General features: G+C 41.5%; 2 protein-coding genes across 3 annotated transcripts; one reads left to right on the top strand and one right to left on the bottom strand.

Moving 5' to 3' along the window:
* Positions 1 to 342: 342 nt before the first annotated feature.
* LOC148168870 (uncharacterized) lies at positions 343 to 21,290 on the top strand. Its single transcript, XM_088046259.1, has 9 exons — positions 343 to 367; positions 412 to 662; positions 712 to 732; positions 763 to 774; positions 828 to 3,206; positions 3,275 to 3,286; positions 3,341 to 20,820; positions 20,895 to 21,051; positions 21,098 to 21,290. The coding sequence occupies exons 1-8, from the start codon at positions 343 to 345 to the stop codon at positions 21,028 to 21,030; spliced, it is 20,316 nt and encodes a 6,771-aa protein (XP_087902385.1). The 3' UTR covers positions 21,031 to 21,051; positions 21,098 to 21,290.
* Polr2J (DNA-directed RNA polymerase II subunit RPB11) lies at positions 21,178 to 22,076 on the bottom strand. Of its 2 annotated transcripts, XM_088045934.1 has the most exons (5): positions 21,918 to 22,076; positions 21,781 to 21,870; positions 21,557 to 21,731; positions 21,444 to 21,509; positions 21,178 to 21,365 (listed from the first exon to the last, which is right to left on the bottom strand). In XM_088045934.1, exons 1-4 carry the CDS (start codon positions 21,968 to 21,970, stop codon positions 21,474 to 21,476), a joined length of 354 nt encoding a protein of 117 aa, XP_087902060.1. In that variant the 5' UTR covers positions 21,971 to 22,076; the 3' UTR covers positions 21,178 to 21,365; positions 21,444 to 21,473. The 2 variants fall into 2 exon arrangements, with proteins under 2 accessions (XP_087902060.1, XP_087902059.1); XM_088045933.1 differs by lacking the exon at positions 21,178 to 21,365 and having other exon boundaries at positions 21,414 to 21,509.
* Positions 22,077 to 22,234: the final 158 nt, after the last annotated feature.

Genomic DNA, 22,234 nt, shown 5'->3' on the forward strand with positions numbered 1-22,234 from the left:
AAATGGGGTAGTTTTCATAAAAAATTGATGTTTTAGTTGATAAAGTGAGCCTAAAAACAAGTCATTTACTAAATTTTTTGTGTTTTTGAAAAGACCTTAATGGGCTGTTTTTCAAACTCAACAAACTTTAACGATAGTTAGTTAAAATAATTTTGAAAAAAATGCATAGACAATAGAAAAAATGACTAAGATAACTAGGTATAATAATCTGAGTTAGCACATTACACATATTAGACTACTTAAAAAATACAATTAACTGATTAATTAATCACTCTGTCTATCTATTTAAATCGTCTAAAATTACCGAATTTGAAATTGTCTTTGTGTTATCATTGCGCGACAATGATATTCCACTTTGCCGCCCGCCGTAAAAGATTCCTTTGAGATCTTATTTCTATTCATCTGTCTAAGACAATAGTGAAACAATTAATTGCTCAATCAACACCGGTGTATTGTCATTTTTCGGTTTTTATTTTAAAGAATTTTCACTCTTACAGTACCGTGCAGAATGTGAGGCAAAAGTACGGGAAAGCGGCGAAGTTCTAGCAGAACTGAAACTTGATCAAGCCAAAGTTCTGAGTCAATTGGAAGACGAGAGACGGCGGAATGAAGATCTCGATTTCAAGTTTGAGGAAGCGGAAATCGCTAAGAGAGACGTTGAGGTAAAAATACATTTATTTTATCTATTTACCACTTTTTAAATGTTTATAGGCAAATATTATTTCACAAAAAGTAAGTTGAAGCATGCAAGTGGTATTGAAGTTTTTGTTGCATGTATCAGCTACCATTTCTTTACTTTAGTTGTACCAATTTTGATGTTTTTTTAGGCGCACAATGAAAACCATGCCAAGAAAATCGAGGAGTTGGAAAAAGCTCTGGCGGAAGAGCGTCACAAAGCAGAAGCTTTAGAGTCAACCTCCAACAAACTCTTTGAAGCGGAAGAACACTTGATAAAAGCCCGCGATGAAGTGGACAGTCTCAAGAGTGAGTTGTCTGATATCAGACAGAAAAGAGATGTCACGGAAGAAGAAAAGACTGTAACTTCAAGTCTCGTCGAGTCACTGAGGAAACAACTTGAGGGTGTTGCTATTGAAAATTCCGAAAAAGCAAAGACGATTGATATGTTAACCGAAGAGATCTCCCAGACCAAGTCGGAACATGAGCTCGTCAAGCGCAAAATTAAAGAGTCTAAGAAAAAATCTGATGACAACTGCGAGGAGAAAGATAAACTCATTGAAAAACTAAAGATGAAGCTTAGTAGTAGATCACATGATCTTGAAGTAGCGCACGAAAAACTTGCGGCAAAAGACAACGAAATTAAATCCTTGCGCACGGAACTCGAGAAAACGGCGAAGGAAATGAACGAAAAGACCGAGCAGCTGAATCGCTTCAAATCCAACTCGCTTGAGTCTGAAGAGGGTCTATCAAAGAAACTCGCCGAGGCGGAGGAACAATTGAAGAAGAAGATCGCTGAAATTGAAGAACTGAAGGAAGCGTCCCATGTTAAGATCCGCCAGAAGGAGCAAGAACTTGAAGAGAAACACAACACAATTGTTAAGCGCAGCGCGGAAATTGATGAATTGAGTGAGAAGTTGAACAGTGCTAAAGTCAGTTATGATGATAGTCATAGGGAAAACCACGAGAGACATATACGCGAGATTCAATCACAACAGTCGCAGTTAATGGGCATGTCTGCAGAACTCCAACAAAGAAACGAGGAGCTCATGCAACATAAGATTGTCATCAATAAACTAGAAGACGATTTGTGTACCAAGAATGGAATCATAGAAAAGTTACGTTTGGAGTTGGAGCAGTACGAAAAGCACCAATCTGAACACAAAGAGTGGTCGTCTTCCATGACTGCTCAATTCAACGAACTGACTATGAAGAACACTGCTCTAATGAAACAGTTTGAAATGTCGCAGAGTCGCTATTTCGAGTCACACACCTTAAACGAACGTCTTCAGATTGAAATCCAAACTTTGTTGAAACGTTGTGATCAGTCCGAGCAATTGGAAGGGTTGAGGAGAGAAATTCATCAAAGAGAAGAGCTTTTGGTGTCGGTGCGACAAGAGTTTGAGCAAAAACTTCTTGCAGCTGAACAACAGCGACAGGCCATTCAGGTACAATACGACACAACGATTTCCGAGTTCAAGAGAGTCAGACACGAGTTAGAAATAAAAATACAGACGAGTGCGAAGTCTGAAGATATGCTGCGCCAGCAATGTGATAGTGTAGTTAGTGAACTAACCAAAATTCGAGATGAGTCTCAAGTGAAGATCAGTCAACTCGAACAAGCTCTTCAGGCTAAAGAAGGTGCTATTAGCACTCATAGCGTCCAGATGATAGAAAAACAGAGCTATTACGAACAACGAATCAAAGAGGTCACTGAAATAATGAACGGAAATGTTCATGGTCTACAAGAAACGATAAACACCCTCCAGGCTGAAATAACGGAGTTGAAACAACAAATTTCTGCACAGGCTGAACAATTAGTCACCGCCAATGCTGCGCTTAGCCACGCGGCAGCGGAGGCTCAAATGAAAGTTTCAGAACAACAACAGCAACATCTTGATCAGATTCATCGTTTGGAGTTCGAAATTAACGAAAAGAGGGTCCACATAGAGAAGTTAGTCACAGAAATGACTTTAATACGACGTGACTGTGTCAACACCAGCGTTGATATTGAAGGTAAAAATCTACAAATTTCAGAACTGTCGAGCAAACTGGAACAATCCCAGAAGATCATCACCCAGTTGCAAGAACAGCTGCTTATTCTTCAGGGTTCTCAAGGAAAATCAACAGCAGAATACGAATCGCTGAAGAGCCAACACCAAAGTTTGGTAGAACAAGTAGCTGCTTTGACTTCTCAACTGCGTTTGAGCGAAGGAGTGGCTAGAAACTTGCAGGTTGAATACAACAGCGCGATGTTGGTCGTGAATAAGTTGAAGATAACGGAGCAGCAGAAGATGCAGTGCTTGCAACAATTGCAACAGGAACTAGCGAATAAGGGCGATAAACAGAACTGTGCTCACGTGTTCCAACTTATGGAACGACTGAAAGTAGAAAAATATTCAGAACACGAAAAAACAGTTGTCGTTCTTCAATCAGAAATGGAAGATCTTAGACACCAACTCGCGGAACAGACTTACCTGTTTGAAGCACAAAAGAGCGAACTGCTGCATTTGCAAGAAGAACTGTTGTTGGTGAGTTTTTGTTTGTCTCGTCACAAATTAATGTGCTTTTGGGGGAATCGAGTAGTGTAGTTTTTTAGTTCCTGAGCACAGTTACAAATATTGAGAAAAATTATCGTAGGTTTTAAAGTAATTTTTCTATTTAGGCTCAAGACTGCAAGGGGGTTACACACATTGCAAAGGATGAATCAGTAAGCTCACGCAACACCACACATGACACAACACACGTTCAAACAAACACTTTCCCTACACAACTCCAGGTACAGTTGACGGTAGTCAAAAATTCCTTTTTGGAACTAAAACAGAAGTTTGAATCGTTGCGGGTGCAGAACAGCTACTTATTAGCACAGTTGCAAAGCGCGGCGACTACTAATAGTCGAATTGCCATCAATTCTGTTATCAAGCATTGGTCGCAGATTGTCCGGAAATACGAAATGCTGCGAAATACATTGCAAATAGATAATTTCCAACTCCAACAGTACGTTCATAAATCAATATTAGAATTGTCGAAGAAAGTTCAAATTATAACTCAGCAGCGGGTTCAAATCGCGAATCTTTTGCATGCATTGCGGAATGTACCAGCGCAGTGTCAAGCTTATGCTGGCAGCTTTGCGGCAAATGTTGATATTAACCAATGCGCACACATGTTGGTCGAGAACAAGAAACTCACCAGCATCATTAATGTAAAAGAAGAATATGTTTTACAGTTGAAGAAGCAAATCAGTAATTTGTTAGTTCAAATGATGGGAAATACTGATCGCCCAACTCCTCAACCTGTAAAACGGATATTTGTACCAAGTCCTCCACAAATTGTGCGCATTGCAGTTCCCGTCGTACAAGTGAAACCTATTATTAAACAAGTCCTAGTTCCTTCGAATACTCAAAGTTGCCCCCTTCCAAGAGTTGAAACAATCAGAGTTCCCCAAATTGTCATTCAGAAAGTTCCGGTGAGGATTCCGGCTCCGTCAATGTGTCATTTGCCGGATTTATCATCCATATTTTCGTGTAATTCTGTGGAAAATTCGGTGGAAGCACTTCCGTTAGTCGGCTACCGGCCTGAGGACGTTTTTAACTTTAAACGTAGTTTGGTATCGCTAATCGGCCAACAGCGAAATTGTATGGCTTCGAGTATCTCCAATCATGAATGTACGCAGATGCGACAGATTATAGTACCACGCGAGTGCGTGGCGCCGGCTCTTGTGGTAGAAAATTTGGGCAGTGGTCCTCCTGTTTCTTCAGATGGGTTTAAACAGTCACTTTTCAATCTTTTACAATACACGCAAAATTGTGCGTCTCAGAGCGCTAGTGTACAAATTCAGAACCTGCAGACTCAAATCAACCAGAAAATGAGCATCATAACAAGTTTGCAACAAAAGATTGAAAATTGTCGAGTTTCGCCCTTGTTCCCGGGAATACAACTACCTTCGTTTGTAATCCCGCAAAAATGCGTCTCTCCATTTGTTATCATGAAAAATTGGGCCCTTCCTCAAGGGCAATCAGGTGGTATTGATTCTTTCAAAGACTCACTGTTGCAACTTTTGAAGTTCACCCAAAGTTGTGCTGATAATTTGGAAATGAAACAAATGCATACTCTTATCAATCAACAAAGCAAGGTTATCTCCACGTTAGAGCAACGGTGTCGCCAACAGAAGATGTATTATCCCAGTCAGATGCCATCAACGCCCGTTTTACCACGTTTCCCCGTTATACGAGTACCACAACAGTGCGTTGAACCAAATCTGATTTTATCCAACTTGGACTTCTCAGTTGGTGCAGTTTCTGCGGATATCTTCAAACAATCGCTCTTCAATCTCATGAACTACGTGCGACAGTGTGGGACAGAGCAGTGCTCTGTTCGAAATGTCATGCACCAAATACCAGAGATGCCAGAGTTTGTAATTCCACAACAATGTGTATCTCCATCTATGATTATACAGGAGTGGCAACGTCATCCTTCGGTTAGCACTCCGTTTAAACGATCGCTTCGAAGACTGTTGGATTACGTTGAAAGTTGCTCGCTTTCGGTAAGTCAGCCTGAGATTCATAGACTGCAAGATAATATCAACAAACAAACGGTCATCTTGAATAGTTTGGAACACAAGACGTGTCCGAATTTGCCCCCAATTCCGGTACAACCGCCACCATCTTTACCAATTTTGGACGTACCGTTTGAGTGTCTATCACCTCAAGACTACGTTGCGCGTTTGGCGGTACCAAACTTTGCACCATCGAACGTGGCGGTGTATAAACAATCCCTTCTGAGTGTTTTTACAAGTCTTCTTAATTGCCGGGCGAAAAGTGATGTTGTGAGGACTCCAGTTTGTACAAATCTGCCTAAACTTCCGATGATACAAGATTGTCTTTCGCCTGACCAAATCATTAACAGAATTAATCTCAACAGTTTCCCCGCTTGGGAATCAGATCTTTTCAGAAGAAGTTTGTTTGATTTGTTCGGATCACAACAGAAATGTTGTTCCCAGCAGGTTAAAATTGTTGAAAAACCAGTTTACGTCCCGAAAATCGTTGAACGAGTTCGACAAGTTCCTGTAAGGATACCAGTGGTGCAACCTCCGAAAATAGTCGTTAAAGAGGTTCCTGTGCCTCAACCCCCAAAAATAGTGGTGAAACAAGTACCAGTACCGGTACTCCAACCACCTAAAATTATAGTTAAAGAAGTACCCGTTCCTCAGATTAAGGAGTGTAAACCGATAACACAACAAGTACCCGTGCCGGTGCGTGTACCAGTCACAGTGAAGGTTTCGGTACCAGTTCCAGTTCCTGTGGTAAAACCATGTCGATTACCGAATATTAATGTCTTCAGTTGCGAGTCTCCACTGAATGCTATAAATTACGTTGATTTGACCAGTTACGGTGAAGCTGAAGCGAGCCAATTCAAGCAAGGAATCTTATCCTTAATCAACAGTCAGAGAGATTGTAGACCACGAATTATAACAAAAACAGTACCAGTTCCTGTTAACGTGGAGAAGAAAGTACCCGTTTACATTCCACAGAAATGCGAAACGCCCGTGTGCCCATGCGTTCTACCAAATCTCAGTTTAATCAATGGTTGCGTGACATCAAACATCATAGAGGCATTGCCTGTTTCGAGTACTTGCAGTTCTGTCGATGTAACGTCCTTTAAAGAATCTCTCTGGAAAATTTTACAAAATCAGAAACAGTGTTCGAGATCTGTTTGTCCACCACCTCGTGTCATCACGAAAGAAGTTCCCGTTCCGGTACTTCAGCCACCTAAAATTGTGAAAGTTAACGTACCTGTTCCTGTTGCGTCCGAAAAACAACCAAAGGTGATTATTAAAGAAAAACCAATTTACATTCCGTCGCCACCTCGCATTTTACACGTACAGGTCCCGGTACGAGTTCCGGTTCAAGTAAGAGTTCCGGTTAAAGTACCTGTGATACACAAACAAATTGTTGAGGTACCAAAAGTTATCGTGAAGGAAGTTAAAGTGCCTGTTAAGGTACCAGTGCCGGTACCAGTCCCACAACCACCTAAAATTATAATAAAACAAGTACCCATTTATATTCCTCAACCTAAAATTATTGTTAAACGTATACCTGTTGTGGTGACTAAGAGCGCGCCTCCATCCGTCGTTTATAAAGATCGGCCAGTGCCAGTACCGTCACCACCGCGAATTATTGTAAAAGAAGTTCCTGTCCCAGTTAAGGTTCCCGTGCGAGTACCACTACCGGTACAAATAAAAGTACCCGTTCAAGTTCCTAAGTACACTAAAGTACCAGGAAAATGCCGGTTACCGAACATTAATATAAATAGTTGTTTCGGTTTAGGACAACAGCTTGATGCGCTTTCTTTGAATGATTATGATACAGCGGAAGTAAACACGTTTAAACAAAATTTGTACGCGAGTATTATGCAACAAAGAGAGTGTGTTCAGTGCCATTTACCGGAAGTGAGTGTACAAGGATGTGAGTCGTTAGAACAACAAATTGGCCGCTTGAAAATCACTGGTCACAACCACTGGGATGTTCAAAACTTCAAACAGAACTTGATATCACTACTATTGCAACAACGGAACTGTGCGGTGCCCAAAGGAGAATGTCGCTTACCTGATATTAGAGTATCCAGTTGTTTGGAAATTGAAAGACACATCAGACTTTTAGACTTCCCCGGTTTTGATCTTCCAGCTGTTGAGTCGTTTAAACAACAGCTTTTACGTCTTCTTCTTTTACAACAACAGTGCATTCCGAAACAACCTTGCAACTCGGGATCTATGATCAAAGAAAATGCAGCTCAAAACTCACAGGGATTAGCCCAAGCAGGTATTCAAAAAGTCTACGTGAAAGTCCCTTATCCAGAGATCAAAGAAGTTATCAAAGAGGTAAAAGTACCCGTAAAAGTATTTGTTCCTCAACCACCTAAAGTTATTATCAAGGAAATTAAAGTACCTGCGTCGGTACCTGTTTCGCAGCCACCTAGAGTTATAGTGAAACAAGTCCCCGTTCCGGTGCCGCAACCTCCCAAAATCATTGTGAAACAAGTTCCTGTTATGATAGGCAACAAAGGTACAAAACCTGTTATTATTTATAGGGATCGACCGGTGCCAGTACCGTCACCACCTCGTATAATCGTCAAGCAAGTACCGGTTCGAATCGAAGTCCCAGTCCAAGTTAAAGTACCAGTGTCTGGACAAACGTCACCACCAAAACCTGTAATTGTTTATAGGGATCGGCTAGTACAGTCGCCACCTCGTATAATTGTCAAACAAGTACCAATTCGAATTAGAGTCCCTGTGGAAGTGAAAGTACCAGTGCCGGTACCGGTTCCGCAACCACCAAAAGTTATAGTGAAACAAATACCCGTTCCAGTTCAACAACCTCCCAAAGTTATTGTGAAACAAGTACCTGTAATGATAGATAAGAAGATGTCGAAGCCAGTTATTGTTTATAAAGATCGACCGGTGCCAGTACCATCTCCACCTCGTATAATTGTGAAACAAGTACCAATAAGAATACGAGTACCTGTGAAGGTGCCACAACCTGTCGAAGTTAAAGTACCGGTGCCAATACAATTACCACCGCGAATTATAATAAAAAAAGTTCCTGTAGAAGTACCGGGACAATGTCATTTGCCTCGAGTGAATATAGCTGATTGCACTGATATCGGAAATGGTGTTGCTGCATTGAGTATTCAAGGATTTGACCAGCAAGAAGTACTCTTATTCAAACAATCGATTACTGAGTCACTTTTAGCACAAAGGAGATGTACGACTTGCAGTCTACCTAATATTCAACCGTTTGGATGCAACAATTTGGAGAACCAAATTTCCGCTTTAGCTATACCCGGTCATAATCCCTTGGAAGTAAATCAGTTTAAAGCAACACTCTTCCAGTTACTTTCATCTCAAAGAAATTGCGTTTTAGCAAAACCACCAAAAGTTATAGTAAAACAAGTACCCGTTCCAGTTCCACAGCCACCCAAAGTAATTGTGAAACAAGTTCCTGTTATGATAGACAAGAAAGTTCCAAAACCAGTCATTGTTTATAGAGATCGTCCGGTACCAGTACCGTCACCACCTCGTATAATCGTCAAACAAGTACCGATTCGAATTCCAGTCGAAGTTAAGGTACCGGTGCCAGTACAATCGCCGCCACCGAAACCAGTAATTGTTTATAAAGATCGGCCGGTGCCAGTGCCCTCACCACCTCGTATAATTGTCAAGCAAGTACCTATTCGAATCACAGTTCCTGTGAAAGTGCCTGTACGGGTACTTGTGCCACAACCTCCAAAAGTTATAGTGAAACAAGTACCGGTTTACGTTCCACAACCACCCAAAGTCATTGTGAGACAGGTACCTATTATGGTAAACCAGGAAACGCCGAAGCCGGTAACAATTTACAAGGATCGACCTGTGCCAGTACTATCTCCACCTCGTATAATTGTTAAACAAGTACCGATTCGAATTAAAGTTCCTGTGGAAGTGAAAGTACCAGTGCCAGTTCAGTTACCACCACGCATCATTGTGAAACAAGTTCCAGTACAAATACCCACAAAATGTCATTTGCCTCGAGTGAACATAGCTGAGGGCGCAAGTGTTGGAAGTGCTATTGCTGCTATGAATTTCCAAGGGTACGACAAGGAAGAGGCAAAGGTGTTCAAGAAATCTCTTGCGGACTCACTTGTTAAACAACGGCAATGCGTAACCTGCCATTTGCCTAACATTCATCCGTTTGGATGCGACAACTTGGAGAACCAAATTTCCACTTTAGAGATATCGGGCTGTGACCGAGTTGTTATAGATAATTTTAAACGAACACTTCTACAGTCGCTTTTGTCGCAAAGAAATTGTGTTGTGGCAAAACCACCGAACGTCGTAGAGAAACAAGTACCGGTTCCGGTCTCACAACCACCTAAACCAGTGATTGTTTATAAGGATCGGCCAGTACCGTCCCCACCTCGTATAATTATTAAACAAGTACCAATTCGAATTAGAGTCCCTGTGGAAGTAAAAGTACCAGTGCCGGTACCGGTTCCGCAGCCACCGAAAGTAATAGTGAGACAAGTACCCGTTCCAGTTCAACAACCTCCCAAAGTTATTGTGAAACAAATACCTGTTATGATAGACAAGAAGACGTCAAAGCCAGTTATTATTTATAAAGATCGGCCAGTGCCAGTACCGTCACCACCGCGTATAATTGTGAAGCAAGTACCAATAAGAATAAGAGTACCTGTGAAGGTGCCACAACCTGTCGAAGTTAAAGTACCGGTGCCAATACAATTACCACCACGGGTTATAATAAAAAAAGTTCCTGTAGAAGTACCGGGAAAATGTCATTTGCCTCGAGTGAACATAGCTGATTGCACTAATATCGGAAATGGTGTTGCTGCATTAAGTATTCAAGGATTTGACCAGCAAGAAGTACTCTTATTCAAACAATCGATTACTGAGTCACTTTTAGCACAAAGGAGATGTACGTCTTGCAGTCTACCTAATATTCAACCGTTTGGATGCAACAATTTGGAGAACCAAATTTCCGCTTTAGCTATACCCGGTCATAATCCCTCCGAAGTAAATCAGTTTAAAGGAACACTTCTTCAGTTACTTTCATCACAAAGAAATTGTGTTTTAGCAAAACCACCAAAAGTTATAGTAAAACAAGTACCCGTTCCAGTTCCGCAGCCACCTAAAGTTATTGTAAAACAGGTACCTGTTATGGTGGACAAGAAAGGTTCAAAACCAGTCATTGTTTATCGGGATCGACCGGTGCCAGTACCGTCACCACCTCGTATAATCGTCAAACAAGTACCGATTCGAATCCCAGTCCAAGTGAAAGTACCGGTGCCAGTACCATCGCCACCACCAAAACCAGTAATTGTTTATAAGGATCGACCGGTGCCAGTGCCTTCACCACCTCGTATAATTGTCAAGCAAGTACCTGTTCGAATCACAGTTCCTGTGAAAGTGCCTGTACGGGTACTTGTGCCACAACCTCCAAAAGTTATAGTGAAACAAGTACCTGTTCCCGTTCCACAACCACAAAAAGTAATTGTGAAACAGGTACCTATTGTGGTAAACAAGGAAACACCGAAGCCGGTAATAATTTATAAAGATCGACCTGTGCCAGTACCATCTCCACCTCGTATAATTGTTAAACAAGTACCAATTCGAATTAAAGTCCCTGTGGAAGTGAAAGTACCAGTGCCAGTTCAATTACCACCACGCATCATCGTGAAACAAGTTCCAGTACAAGTACCCACAAAATGTCATTTGCCTCGAGTGAACATTGCTGAGGGCGCAAGTGTTGGAAGTGCTATTGCTGCTATGAATTTCCAAGGGTACGATAAGGAAGAGGCAAAGGTGTTCAAGAAATCTCTTGCGGACTCACTTGTGAAACAACGGCAATGCGTTACCTGTCATTTGCCTGACATTCATCCGTTTGGATGCGACAACTTGGAAAACCAAATTTCCGCTTTAGAGATATCGGGCTGTGACCGAGTTGTTATAGATAATTTTAAACGAACACTTCTACAGTCACTTTTATCCCAAAGGAATTGTGTTCTGGCAAAACCACCGAAAGTCGTAGAGAAACAAGTACCGGTTCCGGTCCCACAACCACCTAAACAAGTGATTGTTTATAAGGATCGACCGGTTCCTGTACCGTCACCACCTCGTATTATTATCAAGCAAGTACCTGTGAAGGTACCGGTGGAAGTTAAAGTACCAGTGCCAGTACCATCGCCGCCACCAAAACCAGTAATTGTTTATAAAGATCGGCCGGTGCCAGTGCCTTCACCACCTCGTATAATTGTCAAACAAGTACCGGTTCGAATCACAGTTCCTGTGAAAGTGCCTGTACGGATACTTGTGCCACAACCACCAAAAATTATAGTGAAACAAGTACCGGTTCCCGTTCCACAACCTCCCAAAGTAATTGTAAAACAGGTACCTATTATGGTAAACAAGGAAACACCGAAGCCGGTAACAATTTATAAGGACCGACCTGTGCCAGTACCATCTCCACCTCGGATAATTATTAAACAAGTACCGATTCGAATTAAAGTTCCTGTGGAAGTGAAAGTACCAGTGCCTGTTCAGTTACCACCACGCATCATAGTGAAACAAGTTCCAGTACAAGTACCCACAAAATGTCATTTGCCTCGAGTGAACATAGCTGAGGGCGCAAGTGTTGGAAGTGCTATTGCTGCAATGAATTTCCAAGGGTACGATAAGGAAGAGGCAAAGGTGTTCAAGAAATCTCTTGCGGACTCACTTGTGAAACAACGGCAATGCGTTACCTGTCATTTGCCTAACATTCATCCGTTTGGATGCGACAACTTGGAAAACCAAATTTCCGCTTTAGAGATATCGGGCTGTGACCGAGTTGTTATAGATAATTTTAAACGAACACTTCTACAGTCACTTTTATCCCAAAGGAATTGTGTTCTGGCAAAACCACCGAAAGTTATAGTAAAACAAGTGCCGGTTCCGGTCCCACAACCACCCAAAATCATTGTAAAACAGGTACCTGTAATGGTAGGCAAAGGCACAACAAAACCAGTGATTGTTTATAGGGATCGGCCGGTTCCAGTACCGTCTCCACCTCGTGTCATTGTCAAGCAAGTACCTGTAAAGGTGCCAGTGGAAGTTAAAGTACCAGTACAATCGCCACCACCAAAACCAGTAATTGTTTATAAAGATCGACCGGTGCCAGTGCCTTCACCACCTCGTATAATTGTCAAGCAAGTACCTATTCGAATCACAGTTCCTGTGAAAGTGCCTGTACGGGTACTTGTGCCACAACCTCCAAAAGTTATAGTGAAACAAGTACCGGTTTACGTTCCACAACCACCCAAAGTCATTGTGAAACAGGTACCTATTATGGTAAACAAGGAAACGCCGAAGCCGGTAACAATTTACAAGGATCGACCTGTGCCAGTACCATCTCCACCTCGTATAATTGTTAAACAAGTACCGATTCGAATTAAAGTCCCTGTGGAAGTGAAAGTTCCAGTACCAGTTCAGTTACCACCTCGCATCATTGTTAAACAAGTTCCAGTACAAATACCCACAAAATGTCATTTGCCTCGAGTGAACATAGCTGAGGGCGCAAGTGTTGGAAGTGCTATTGCTGCTATGAATTTCCAAGGGTACGACAAGGAAGAGGCAAAGGAGTTCAAGAAATCTCTTGCGGACTCATTTGTTAAACAACGGCAACGTGTAACTTGTCATTTGCCTAACATTCATCCGTTTGGATGCGACAACTTGGAAAACCAAATTTCCGCTTTAGAGATATCGGGCTGTGACCGAGTTGTTATAGATAAGTTTAAACAAACACTTTTACAGTCACTTTTATCCCAAAGGAATTGTGTTCTGGCAAATCCACCGAAAGTCGTAGAGAAACAGGTACCGGTTCCGGTCCCACAACCACCGAAGCAAGTGATTGTTTATAGAGATCGACCGGTTCCTGTACCGTCACCACCTCGTATTATTGTCAAGCAAGTACCTGTGAAGGTGCCGGTGGAAGTTAAAGTACCAGTGCCAGTACCATCGCCACCACCAAAACCAGTAATTGTTTATAAAGATCGACCGGTGCCAGTGCCCTCACCACCTCGTATAATTGTCAAGCAAGTACCTATTCGAATCACAGTTCCTGTGAAAGTGCCTGTACGAGTACTTGTGCCACAACCACCAAAAGTTATAGTGAAACAAGTACCGGTTTACGTTCAACAACCTCCCAAAGTAATTGTAAAACAGGTACCTATTATGGTAAACAAGGAAACACCGAAGCCGGTAACAATTTATAAGGACCGACCTGTGCCAGTACCATCTCCACCTCGGATAATTATTAAACAAGTACCGATTCGAATTAAAGTTCCTGTGGAAGTGAAAGTACCAGTGCCTGTTCAGTTACCACCACGCATCATAGTGAAACAAGTTCCAGTACAAGTACCCACAAAATGTCATTTGCCTCGAGTGAACATAGCTGAGGGCGCAAGTGTTGGAAGTGCTATTGCTGCAATGAATTTCCAAGGGTACGACAAGGAAGAGGCAAAGGTGTTCAAGAAATCTCTTGCGGACTCATTTGTTAAACAACAGCAATGCGTAACCTGTCATTTGCCTAACATTCATCCGTTTGGATGCGACAACTTGGAGAACCAAATTTCCGCTTTTGAGATATCGGGCTGTGACCGAGTTGTGATAGATAATTTTAAACGAACACTTCTGCAGTCACTTTTATCCCAAAGGAATTGTGTTTTGGCAAAACCACCGAAAGTTATTGTAAAACAAGTGCCGGTTCCGGTCCCACAACCACCAAAAATTATTGTAAAACAGGTACCCGTAATGGTAGGCAAAGCCACAACAAAACCAGTGATTGTTTATAGGGATCGGCCGGTTCCAGTACCGTCTCCACCTCGTATTATTATCAAGCAAGTACCTGTGAAGGTGCCAGTGGAAGTTAAAGTACCAGTACAATCGCCACCACCAAAACCTGTAATTGTTTATAAAGATCGACCGGTGCCAGTGCCCTCACCACCTCGTATAATTGTCAAGCAAGTACCTGTTCGAATCACAGTTCCTGTCAAAGTGCCGGTACGAGTACTTGTGCCACAACCTCCAAAAGTTATAGTGAAACAAGTACCTGTTCTCGTTCCACAACCACCCAAAGTCATTGTGAAACAGGTACCTATTATGGTAAACAAGGAAACGCCGAAGCCGGTAACAATTTACAAGGATCGGCCTGTGGCAGTACCATCTCCACCTCGTATAATTGTTAAGCAAGTACCGATTCGAATTAAAGTTCCCGTGGAAGTGAAAGTACCAGTGCCAGTTCAGTTACCACCACGCATCATAGTGAAACAAGTTCCAGTACAAGTACCCACAAAATGTCATTTGCCTCGAGTGAACATAGCTGAGGGCGCAAGTGTTGGAAGTGCTATTGCTGCAATGAATTTCCAAGGGTACGACAAGGAAGAGGCAAAGGAGTTCAAGAAATCTCTTGCGGACTCATTTGTTAAACAACAGCAATGCGTAACCTGTCATTTGCCTAACATTCATCCGTTTGGATGCGACAACTTGGAGAACCAAATTTCCGCTTTAGAGATATCGGGCTGTGACCGAGTTGTGATAGATAGTTTTAAACAAACACTTCTACAGTCTCTTTTGTCGCAAAGAAATTGTGTTTTGGCAAAACCACCGAAAGTTGTAGTAAAACAAGTGCCGGTTTCGGTCCCACAACCACCCAAAATCATTATAAAACAGGTACCTGTAATGGTAGGCAAAGCCACACCAAAGCCAGTAATTGTTTATAGGGATCGGCCGGTTCCAGTACCGTCTCCACCTCGTATTATTATCAAGCAAGTACCTGTGAAGGTGCCAGTGGAAGTTAAAGTACCAGTACAATCGCCGCCACCAAAACCAGTAATTGTTTATAAAGATCGACCGGTGCCAGTGCCTTCACCACCTCGTATAATTGTCAAGCAAGTACCTATTCGAATCACAGTTCCTGTCAAAGTGCCGGTACGAGTACTTGTGCCACAACCTCCAAAAATTATAGTGAAACAAGTACCGGTTTACGTTCCACAACCACCCAAAGTCATTGTGAAACAGGTACCTATTATGGTAAACAAGGAAACGCCGAAGCCGGTAACAATTTACAAGGATCGACCTGTGCCAGTACCATCTCCACCTCGTATAATTGTTAAACAAGTACCAATTCGAATTAAAGTCCCTGTGGAAGTGAAAGTACCAGTGCCAGTTCAATTACCACCACGCATCATAGTGAAACAAGTTCCAGTGCAAGTACCCACAAAATGTCATTTGCCTCGAGTGAACATAGCTGAGGGCGCAAGTGTTGGAAGTGCTATTGCTGCTATGAATTTCCAAGGGTACGACAAGGAAGAGGCAAAGGTGTTCAAGAAATCTCTTGCGGACTCACTTGTGAAACAACAGCAATGCGCAATCTGTCGTTTGCCTAATATTCATTCGTTTGGATGCGACAACTTGGAGAATCAAATTTCCACTTTAGATGCACCAGGTCATAATCTATCAGAATTAGATCAATTTAAACGGACTCTTTTAGACTTATTGTTGTCTCAAAGAAATTGTGTTAGAGTGCCGGTGCCTGGACAGTTACCACAACGCACTGTTGTAAATCCTCCATCAATGCCTCAAACAAGTTGTCCTGCTTGTCGTTTGCCCAATATTCAACCCTTTGGGTGCGACAATTTGGAGAATCAAATTTCCGCTTTAAGCATACAGAGTGAAAATTCGTTCGAGATAAATCAGTTCAAACAATCACTTCTACAGTTGCTTTTATCACAAAGGAATTGTGTTGTATCACAACCACCAAAGGTTATAGAGAAACAAGTACCGGTTCCGGTGCCGCAACCTCCCAAAGTCATTGTAAAACAAGTTCCTGTTATGGTAGACAACAAAGGTACAAAACCAGTCATTATTTATAGGGATCGACCGGTGCCAGTACCGTCACCTCCTCGTATAATCGTTAAGCAAGTACCGGTTCGAATCGAAGTCCCAGTCCAAGTTAAAGTACCAGTGTCTGGACAAACGTCACCACCAAAACCAGTAATTGTTTATAAGGATCGGCCAGTACCGTCACCACCTCGTATAATTATCAAACAAGTACCAATTCGAATTAGAGTTCCTGTGGAAGTGAAAGTACCAGTGCCGGTACCGGTTCCGCAACCACCAAAAGTTATAGTGAAACAAATACCCGTTCCAGTTCAACAACCTCCCAAAGTTATTGTGAAACAAGTACCTGTAATGATAGACAAGAAGATGTCGAAGCCAGTTATTGTTTATAAAGATCGGCCGGTGCCAGTACCATCTCCACCTCGTATACTTGTGAAACAAGTACCGATAAGGATAAGAGTACCTGTGAAGGTGCCGCAACCTGTCGAAGTTAAAGTACCGGTGCCAATACAATTACCACCGCGAGTTATAATAAAAAAAGTTCCTGTAGAAGTACCGGGAAAATGTCATTTACCTCAAGTGAATATAGCTGGTTGCATAGATATCGGAAGTGGTGTTGCTGCATTGAGTATTCAAGGATTTGACCAGCAAGAAGTACTCTTGTTCAAACAATCTCTTACTGAATCACTTTTAGGACAAAGGAAATGTACGACGTGTAGTTTACCTAACATTCAACCGTTTGGATGTGACAACTTGGAGAACCAAATTTCCGCTTTAGCAATACCCGGTCATAGTTCCTTGGAAGTAAATCAATTTAAAGCAACTCTCTTCCAGTTACTTTCATCTCAAAGAAATTGCGTTTTAGCAAAACCACCGAAAGTAATAGTAAAACAAATACCCGTTCCAGTTCCACAGCCACCTAAAGTTATTGTAAAACAGATACCTGTTGTGATAGACAAGAAAGTGCCAAAACCAGTAATTGTTTATAAAGATCGGCCGGTACCTGTACCCTCACCACCTCGTATAATCGTCAAACAAGTACCCATTCGAATTCCAGTTCCGGTCAAGGTACCACAACCAGTAGAAGTTAAAGTACCAGTGCCAGTTCAATTACCAGCCCCGAAACCAATAATTGTTTACAAGGATCGGCCCGTGCCAGTACCGTCACCACCTCGAATAGTTATCAAGCAAGTACCGATTCGCATTTCGGTTCCTGTGAAAGTATTCGTGCCGCAACCAGCTAAAATTGTAATCAAGGAAGTTAAAGTACCCGTACGAGTACCTGTGCCAGTACCAGTTCCACAACCAGCAAAAGTTATAGTGAAGCAAGTCCCCGTTCCGGTGCCACAACCAGCAAAAGTCATTGTGAAACAAGTACCTGTTATGGTAGACAAGAAAATGGCAAAACCAGTCATTGTTTATAAGGATCGAGTGGTGCAAGTACCGTCTCCACCTCGCATAATTGTTAAGCAAGTTCCCATTCATGTCAAAGTCCCTATAAAAGTTCCCGTGGAAGTTAAAGTACCAGTACCGGTTTATTTGCCAGCACCAAAACCACAGATTATTTATAAAGACCGCATAATTGTCAAGCAAGTCCCGATTCGAATTACAGTTCCAGTCAAAGTACCACAAAGAGTGGAAATTAAAGTACCAGTGCCAGTACAATCGCCACCCTCGAAACCAATAATTATTTACAAAGATCGTCCCGTGCCAGTACCGTCACCTCCTCGAATAGTTACCAAGGAAGTACCGATTCGAATTTCGGTTCCTGTAAAAGTATTCGTGCCGCAACCACCTAAAATTATCATCAAGGAAGTTAAAGTACCTGTACGAGTACCTGTGCCGGTACCTGTTCCACAACCAGCAAAAATTATAGTGAAACAAGTCCCCGTTCCGGTGCCGCAACCAGCAAAAGTCATTGTGAAACAAGTACCTGTTACTGTAGACAGGCAAATGCCAAAACCAGTAATTGTTTATAGGGATCGACCGGTGCCAGTACAATCTCCACCTCGCATAATTATTAAACAAGTTCCCATTCAAGTCAAAGTACCTGTTAAAGTTCCAGTGGTAGTGAAAGTACCAGTACCGGTACCAATGCCCGCGCCAAGTCCAAAGATTGTTTATAAGGATCGTATAATTGTCAAGCAAGTACCGGTTCGAATTACAGTCCCTGTGAGAGTGCCTGTTCCGCAAACTCCTAGAATCATTGTGAAGGAAGTTAAAGTACCCGTACCACAACCACCAAAAGTAATAGTGAAACAAATTCCGGTTCCTGTTCCACAACCACCCAAAATAATCGTGAAGCAGGTCCCTGTGATGATGAACCAAAATGCACCAAAACCAGTAATTGTTTATAAGGATCGTCCGGTACCAGTACCGTCTCCACCCCGTGTCATCATCAAACAAGTACCAGTGTACGTGCCCCAACGAGTGGAAGTTAAAGTACCAGTACACTTACCATCACGGAACTTAGAAAACCCACTTCAGGGAGGAAATCCAACATGTCATTTGCCTGTGGTGAAAATAGATGATTGCTTTAATGTGGAAGGTGACATTGCAGCATTAAATTTCCAAGGATGTGACTCGCAAGAAGTTGTACTTTTCAAACAATCTCTTACGAATATCCTTTTAGGACAAAGGAAATGTGCCACATGTAGCCTGCCTAGCATTCAACCATTTGAATGTGGCAATTTGGAAAACCAAATTTCCACCTTAAATATACAGGGTCATAATCCAATGGAAACAAATCAATTTAAACAAGCACTCTTACAGTCACTGTTATCGCAACGAAATTGCGTTCAACAACAACCACCAAAAGTTATAGTGAAACAAGTACCCGTCCCCGTACCACAACCACCCAAAATAATCGTCAAACAGGTACCTATAGTTGTTGACAAAGGAACGTCGAAACCAGTGATTGTTTATAAGGATCGTCCGGTGCCAGTACCATCACCACCTCGTGTAATTGTCAAAGAAGTACCGATTCGAATTAAGGTACCAGTGAAGGTTCCTCAGTACATCAACGGACCCTGCCACTTACCCAGTATTAATATCAACAGTTGTGCGGATTTAAGCAATCAATTGGAGCAGTTAGTTTTGAATAATTATGATACATCGGAGATAGCAACATTTAAATCGAGTCTTCACACGGCACTCATGCAACAACGGGAGTGTGCAGTTTGTAAACCAAAGATTATTGTAAAAGAAGTACCAAGAGAAATAATTCGGAATGTACCTATTCCACAACCGCCGAAGATAGTCATCCAGAGAGTACCGGTACCGGTTGCCCAACCTCCTAAAGTGATTATTAGACCCGTTCCTCAGGTTGTCGGTAACAATGAAAAACCCCAAGTCATTGTGCAGAAAGTACCAGTTTATATACCGTCGCCACCGAAAGTGATTGTTAAACAAGTACCTGTTAGAGTACCGGCTCCTTATGAAAAACCACAGATTTGTCGATTGCCCTCTATAAATATAGGCGACTGTTCCAACTTACAGAACCAAGTCGAATCGATAGATCTGGCGAATTACGACTCTTCTGATGGTCAATCATTCAAGGAAGCCTTATTAAAAGCCTTGTTTAACCAACGGAATTGTGTCGCCCCCATAAAAGTCCCCGTGAAAGTACCAGTCCCTGTAAACGTACCAGTTTACGTTAATAAAAATGTACTTTTGCCTTGCCCTCCAAAAATTATCAAAATACCACAACCCCGTCAAGTTGTAGTAAAACAAGTACCGATAGTTATTTACAAGTGTGATAACAAACATGTGGATCAAAGACAGGAACAACTTTCAGTACCACCTAGCGTACCTGTAAGTTGTCATTTACCTCAAGTGAGGGTCGGTTGCGATGTTCAGGGAGAAGTAGCCGCGTTAAATCTCCACGGTTATAATGTACAAGAAGTGCAATTATTCAAACAAAGTCTTTTACAGTCGCTTTTCGCCCAAAGAAACTGTGTGGTACAAAAAGACACTAATTCTTTTGCAGATGTTGTTACAAGACAATGTCGCTTGCCTGATATTCCACATTACGGTTGCGGTCAATTAGAGAATGAAATTGCGGCTTCACCTTTCCCGGGTTACAATGCGTTAGAGGTGAATCAGTTTAAACAAAATCTCTTGCAATTGCTTTTATCACAACGATTGTGTAGAGCGCGAGTTGGACCTCCTCCATCACCTTGCCAATTAAATTCGTACCGTAATCAAAGATCTGAGAAATTCAAAAGACAAATCAAATCTCTGGTAGCGCAGTTGTGTATTTCCAGACAAGACAATCAACGACTAAAAGTAAGAATGCAAAATTTGTTGTCTCCAAAAATGCGTGCACCGTTAACTCGACCTGCAGTTCCAATACCAATAATGCATGTTATGAAACCCTTTACCCCTAAAATGCCTATGGCTCCTGTTAACTTCCCCCCTTTCCGTCCTATGAATGCTGTGGCGTTCATGAGAAACCTGCATGAAGTATATAGAGGTACACAAGAATCACTCAAACACTGCATGGATGCCATTTTGGCTCAAAAATTATTACAATCACAGATCCAATATCAATGTAATAACTGCCGGCAGCTCATCCATGACAAGGAACTCGCGGAGAATCAAATTCGGTTCCTCAATTCTATTATTGTGGATATTCAGAAGAAGAACGAAGAGCAACAAGCGAGGATAGATATCCTGGAAGCAGGCTACAGCCCTGCCATGGCTGACGACATGAGAAGGTATTGTCTCGATTTTCTTTTCTGTGCTCATTCTTTTTCGCTTTCTGATTTCGATTCTTCATAAACAAATCTAGTCTTGGACCGGCAACACGTCAAGTCCCTCCGAGAATGTACTGTGACATCTGTGAAGAGTTTGATTTACATGAAACAGAAGAGTGTCCTCAACAAAATTCAGACATAGGACTTAATGATGATAGCGAATATCACTAAACTTTGCTGCAAACCGTGAAGGTGAGGCTGAGATTTTCGAAATTTTTTCTAATTGCGTTTTTTTCAGGTACTAAGCACCGTTTAATTTGGCGATTTGGGAGGATTCTTCTGTTATTTATAGTAAATTATAGCAAAATAATAAATATCTTGTAAAAATAACTAGGTACTATTTATTTAAAGGAGTAGTAACAAATGAGGTGTTTGTAAATAAGAGAATGCATAACGAATTTGTGAATATTGTAATAAAATATTTTCTGTTATTTGACGGTTCTGTTCCATTTCCGTTTGAAGCAAGCAAAAAAAGAAATAATAAAAACGTGTTGAAATTAATAAGCCTGCAAACCAAAAAACATCAACTTGAGGATAAAAAAATAAGAACCACATAGATAAAATACTTTATTCATAAATCTTACGTAACTACTTGCGTTAGAGGTGAGTGTGGATTAATCAAGCCCTTCCTTCTTTTCTTTGATCGCCTCCTAAAACCCTCCACTTTACCACCAACATAAAATAAGAACTTACAAACCTTAAAACGTTCCTCAAACAGTGACAACTCTGAAATTAAATCTGTAATGGAGTTCATTAAAGCCTCCTGTGGAGAATAATCTGAAGTCGTTTGGATTCTAAGCACAAATTTATGTTCCAATGGATGGGGCACTTTATAGCCGGCAAACAGCACATTTGGGTCCTTAAGTAGTTGACTAGAATATAAAATTGTAAATTCTGTTAGGAAATTGTAAATTCTCTCACTTTCTGATCATGTTTCCAAGAGTGTGGTCTTCTTTATTTATTGTAAAAATTGCAGCATTCGGCACTTTTGTGTCTTGCTCTCTAATGATTCTAAAACGAAAATTGTGACACAAATTCAATGGAAATGGAAAACTTACTTCTTTTCTCCATCGTAGAGCAAAAATGACTCAAAAGTCGGTGGCGCATTCATGTTAAACGGTATAAACGAAGTTTTCGTTTAGTTTGTTGTGACAGGAATTGTGAGGTTAAGTATAAATGTCAACTGTCAACGTCACATTTGCGCAGTTTTGCCAACAAAGCGAATCAAGTTTTTTGAATTTTAATTTCATTTAGCGTCTTATTATCATGTGCTGATTAGTCGTTTTTGTCAATTCCTTATCCCAAAATCAATTTTGGACAAGAATTCGCAGTAATTTGAATAAATCGGGTTAAAATGCGCGTTGCAGCAGTTGTA

The sequence above is a fragment of the Gnatocerus cornutus genome, chromosome 9 (assembly GCF_029298725.1).
Source record: "Gnatocerus cornutus isolate USDA-ARS CGAHR chromosome 9, icGnaCorn1.1, whole genome shotgun sequence".
NCBI classification, from domain to species: domain Eukaryota; kingdom Metazoa; phylum Arthropoda; class Insecta; order Coleoptera; family Tenebrionidae; genus Gnatocerus; species Gnatocerus cornutus.

Excerpts from the sequence above, each read along its gene's own strand:
- LOC148168870 (XM_088046259.1), top strand. The coding sequence starts at position 343 with ATGATATTCCACTTTGCCGCCCGCC. Across the intron at positions 368-411 it reads ATTCCACTTTGCCGCCCGCC|ACAATAGTGAAACAATTAAT; the intron begins GTAAAAGATTCC and ends CATCTGTCTAAG. Across the intron at positions 20,821-20,894 it reads ATGGCTGACGACATGAGAAG|TCTTGGACCGGCAACACGTC; the intron begins GTATTGTCTCGA and ends AAACAAATCTAG.
- Polr2J (XM_088045934.1), bottom strand. The coding sequence starts at position 21,970 with ATGAATGCGCCACCGACTTTTGAGTCATTTTTGCTCTACGATGGAGAA. Across the intron at positions 21,732-21,780 it reads CTTGGAAACATGATCAGAAA|TCAACTACTTAAGGACCCAA; the intron begins GTGAGAGAATTT and ends TTTATATTCTAG. Across the intron at positions 21,510-21,556 it reads TGTTTGAGGAACGTTTTAAG|GAGGCGATCAAAGAAAAGAA; the intron begins GTTTGTAAGTTC and ends GGAGGGTTTTAG.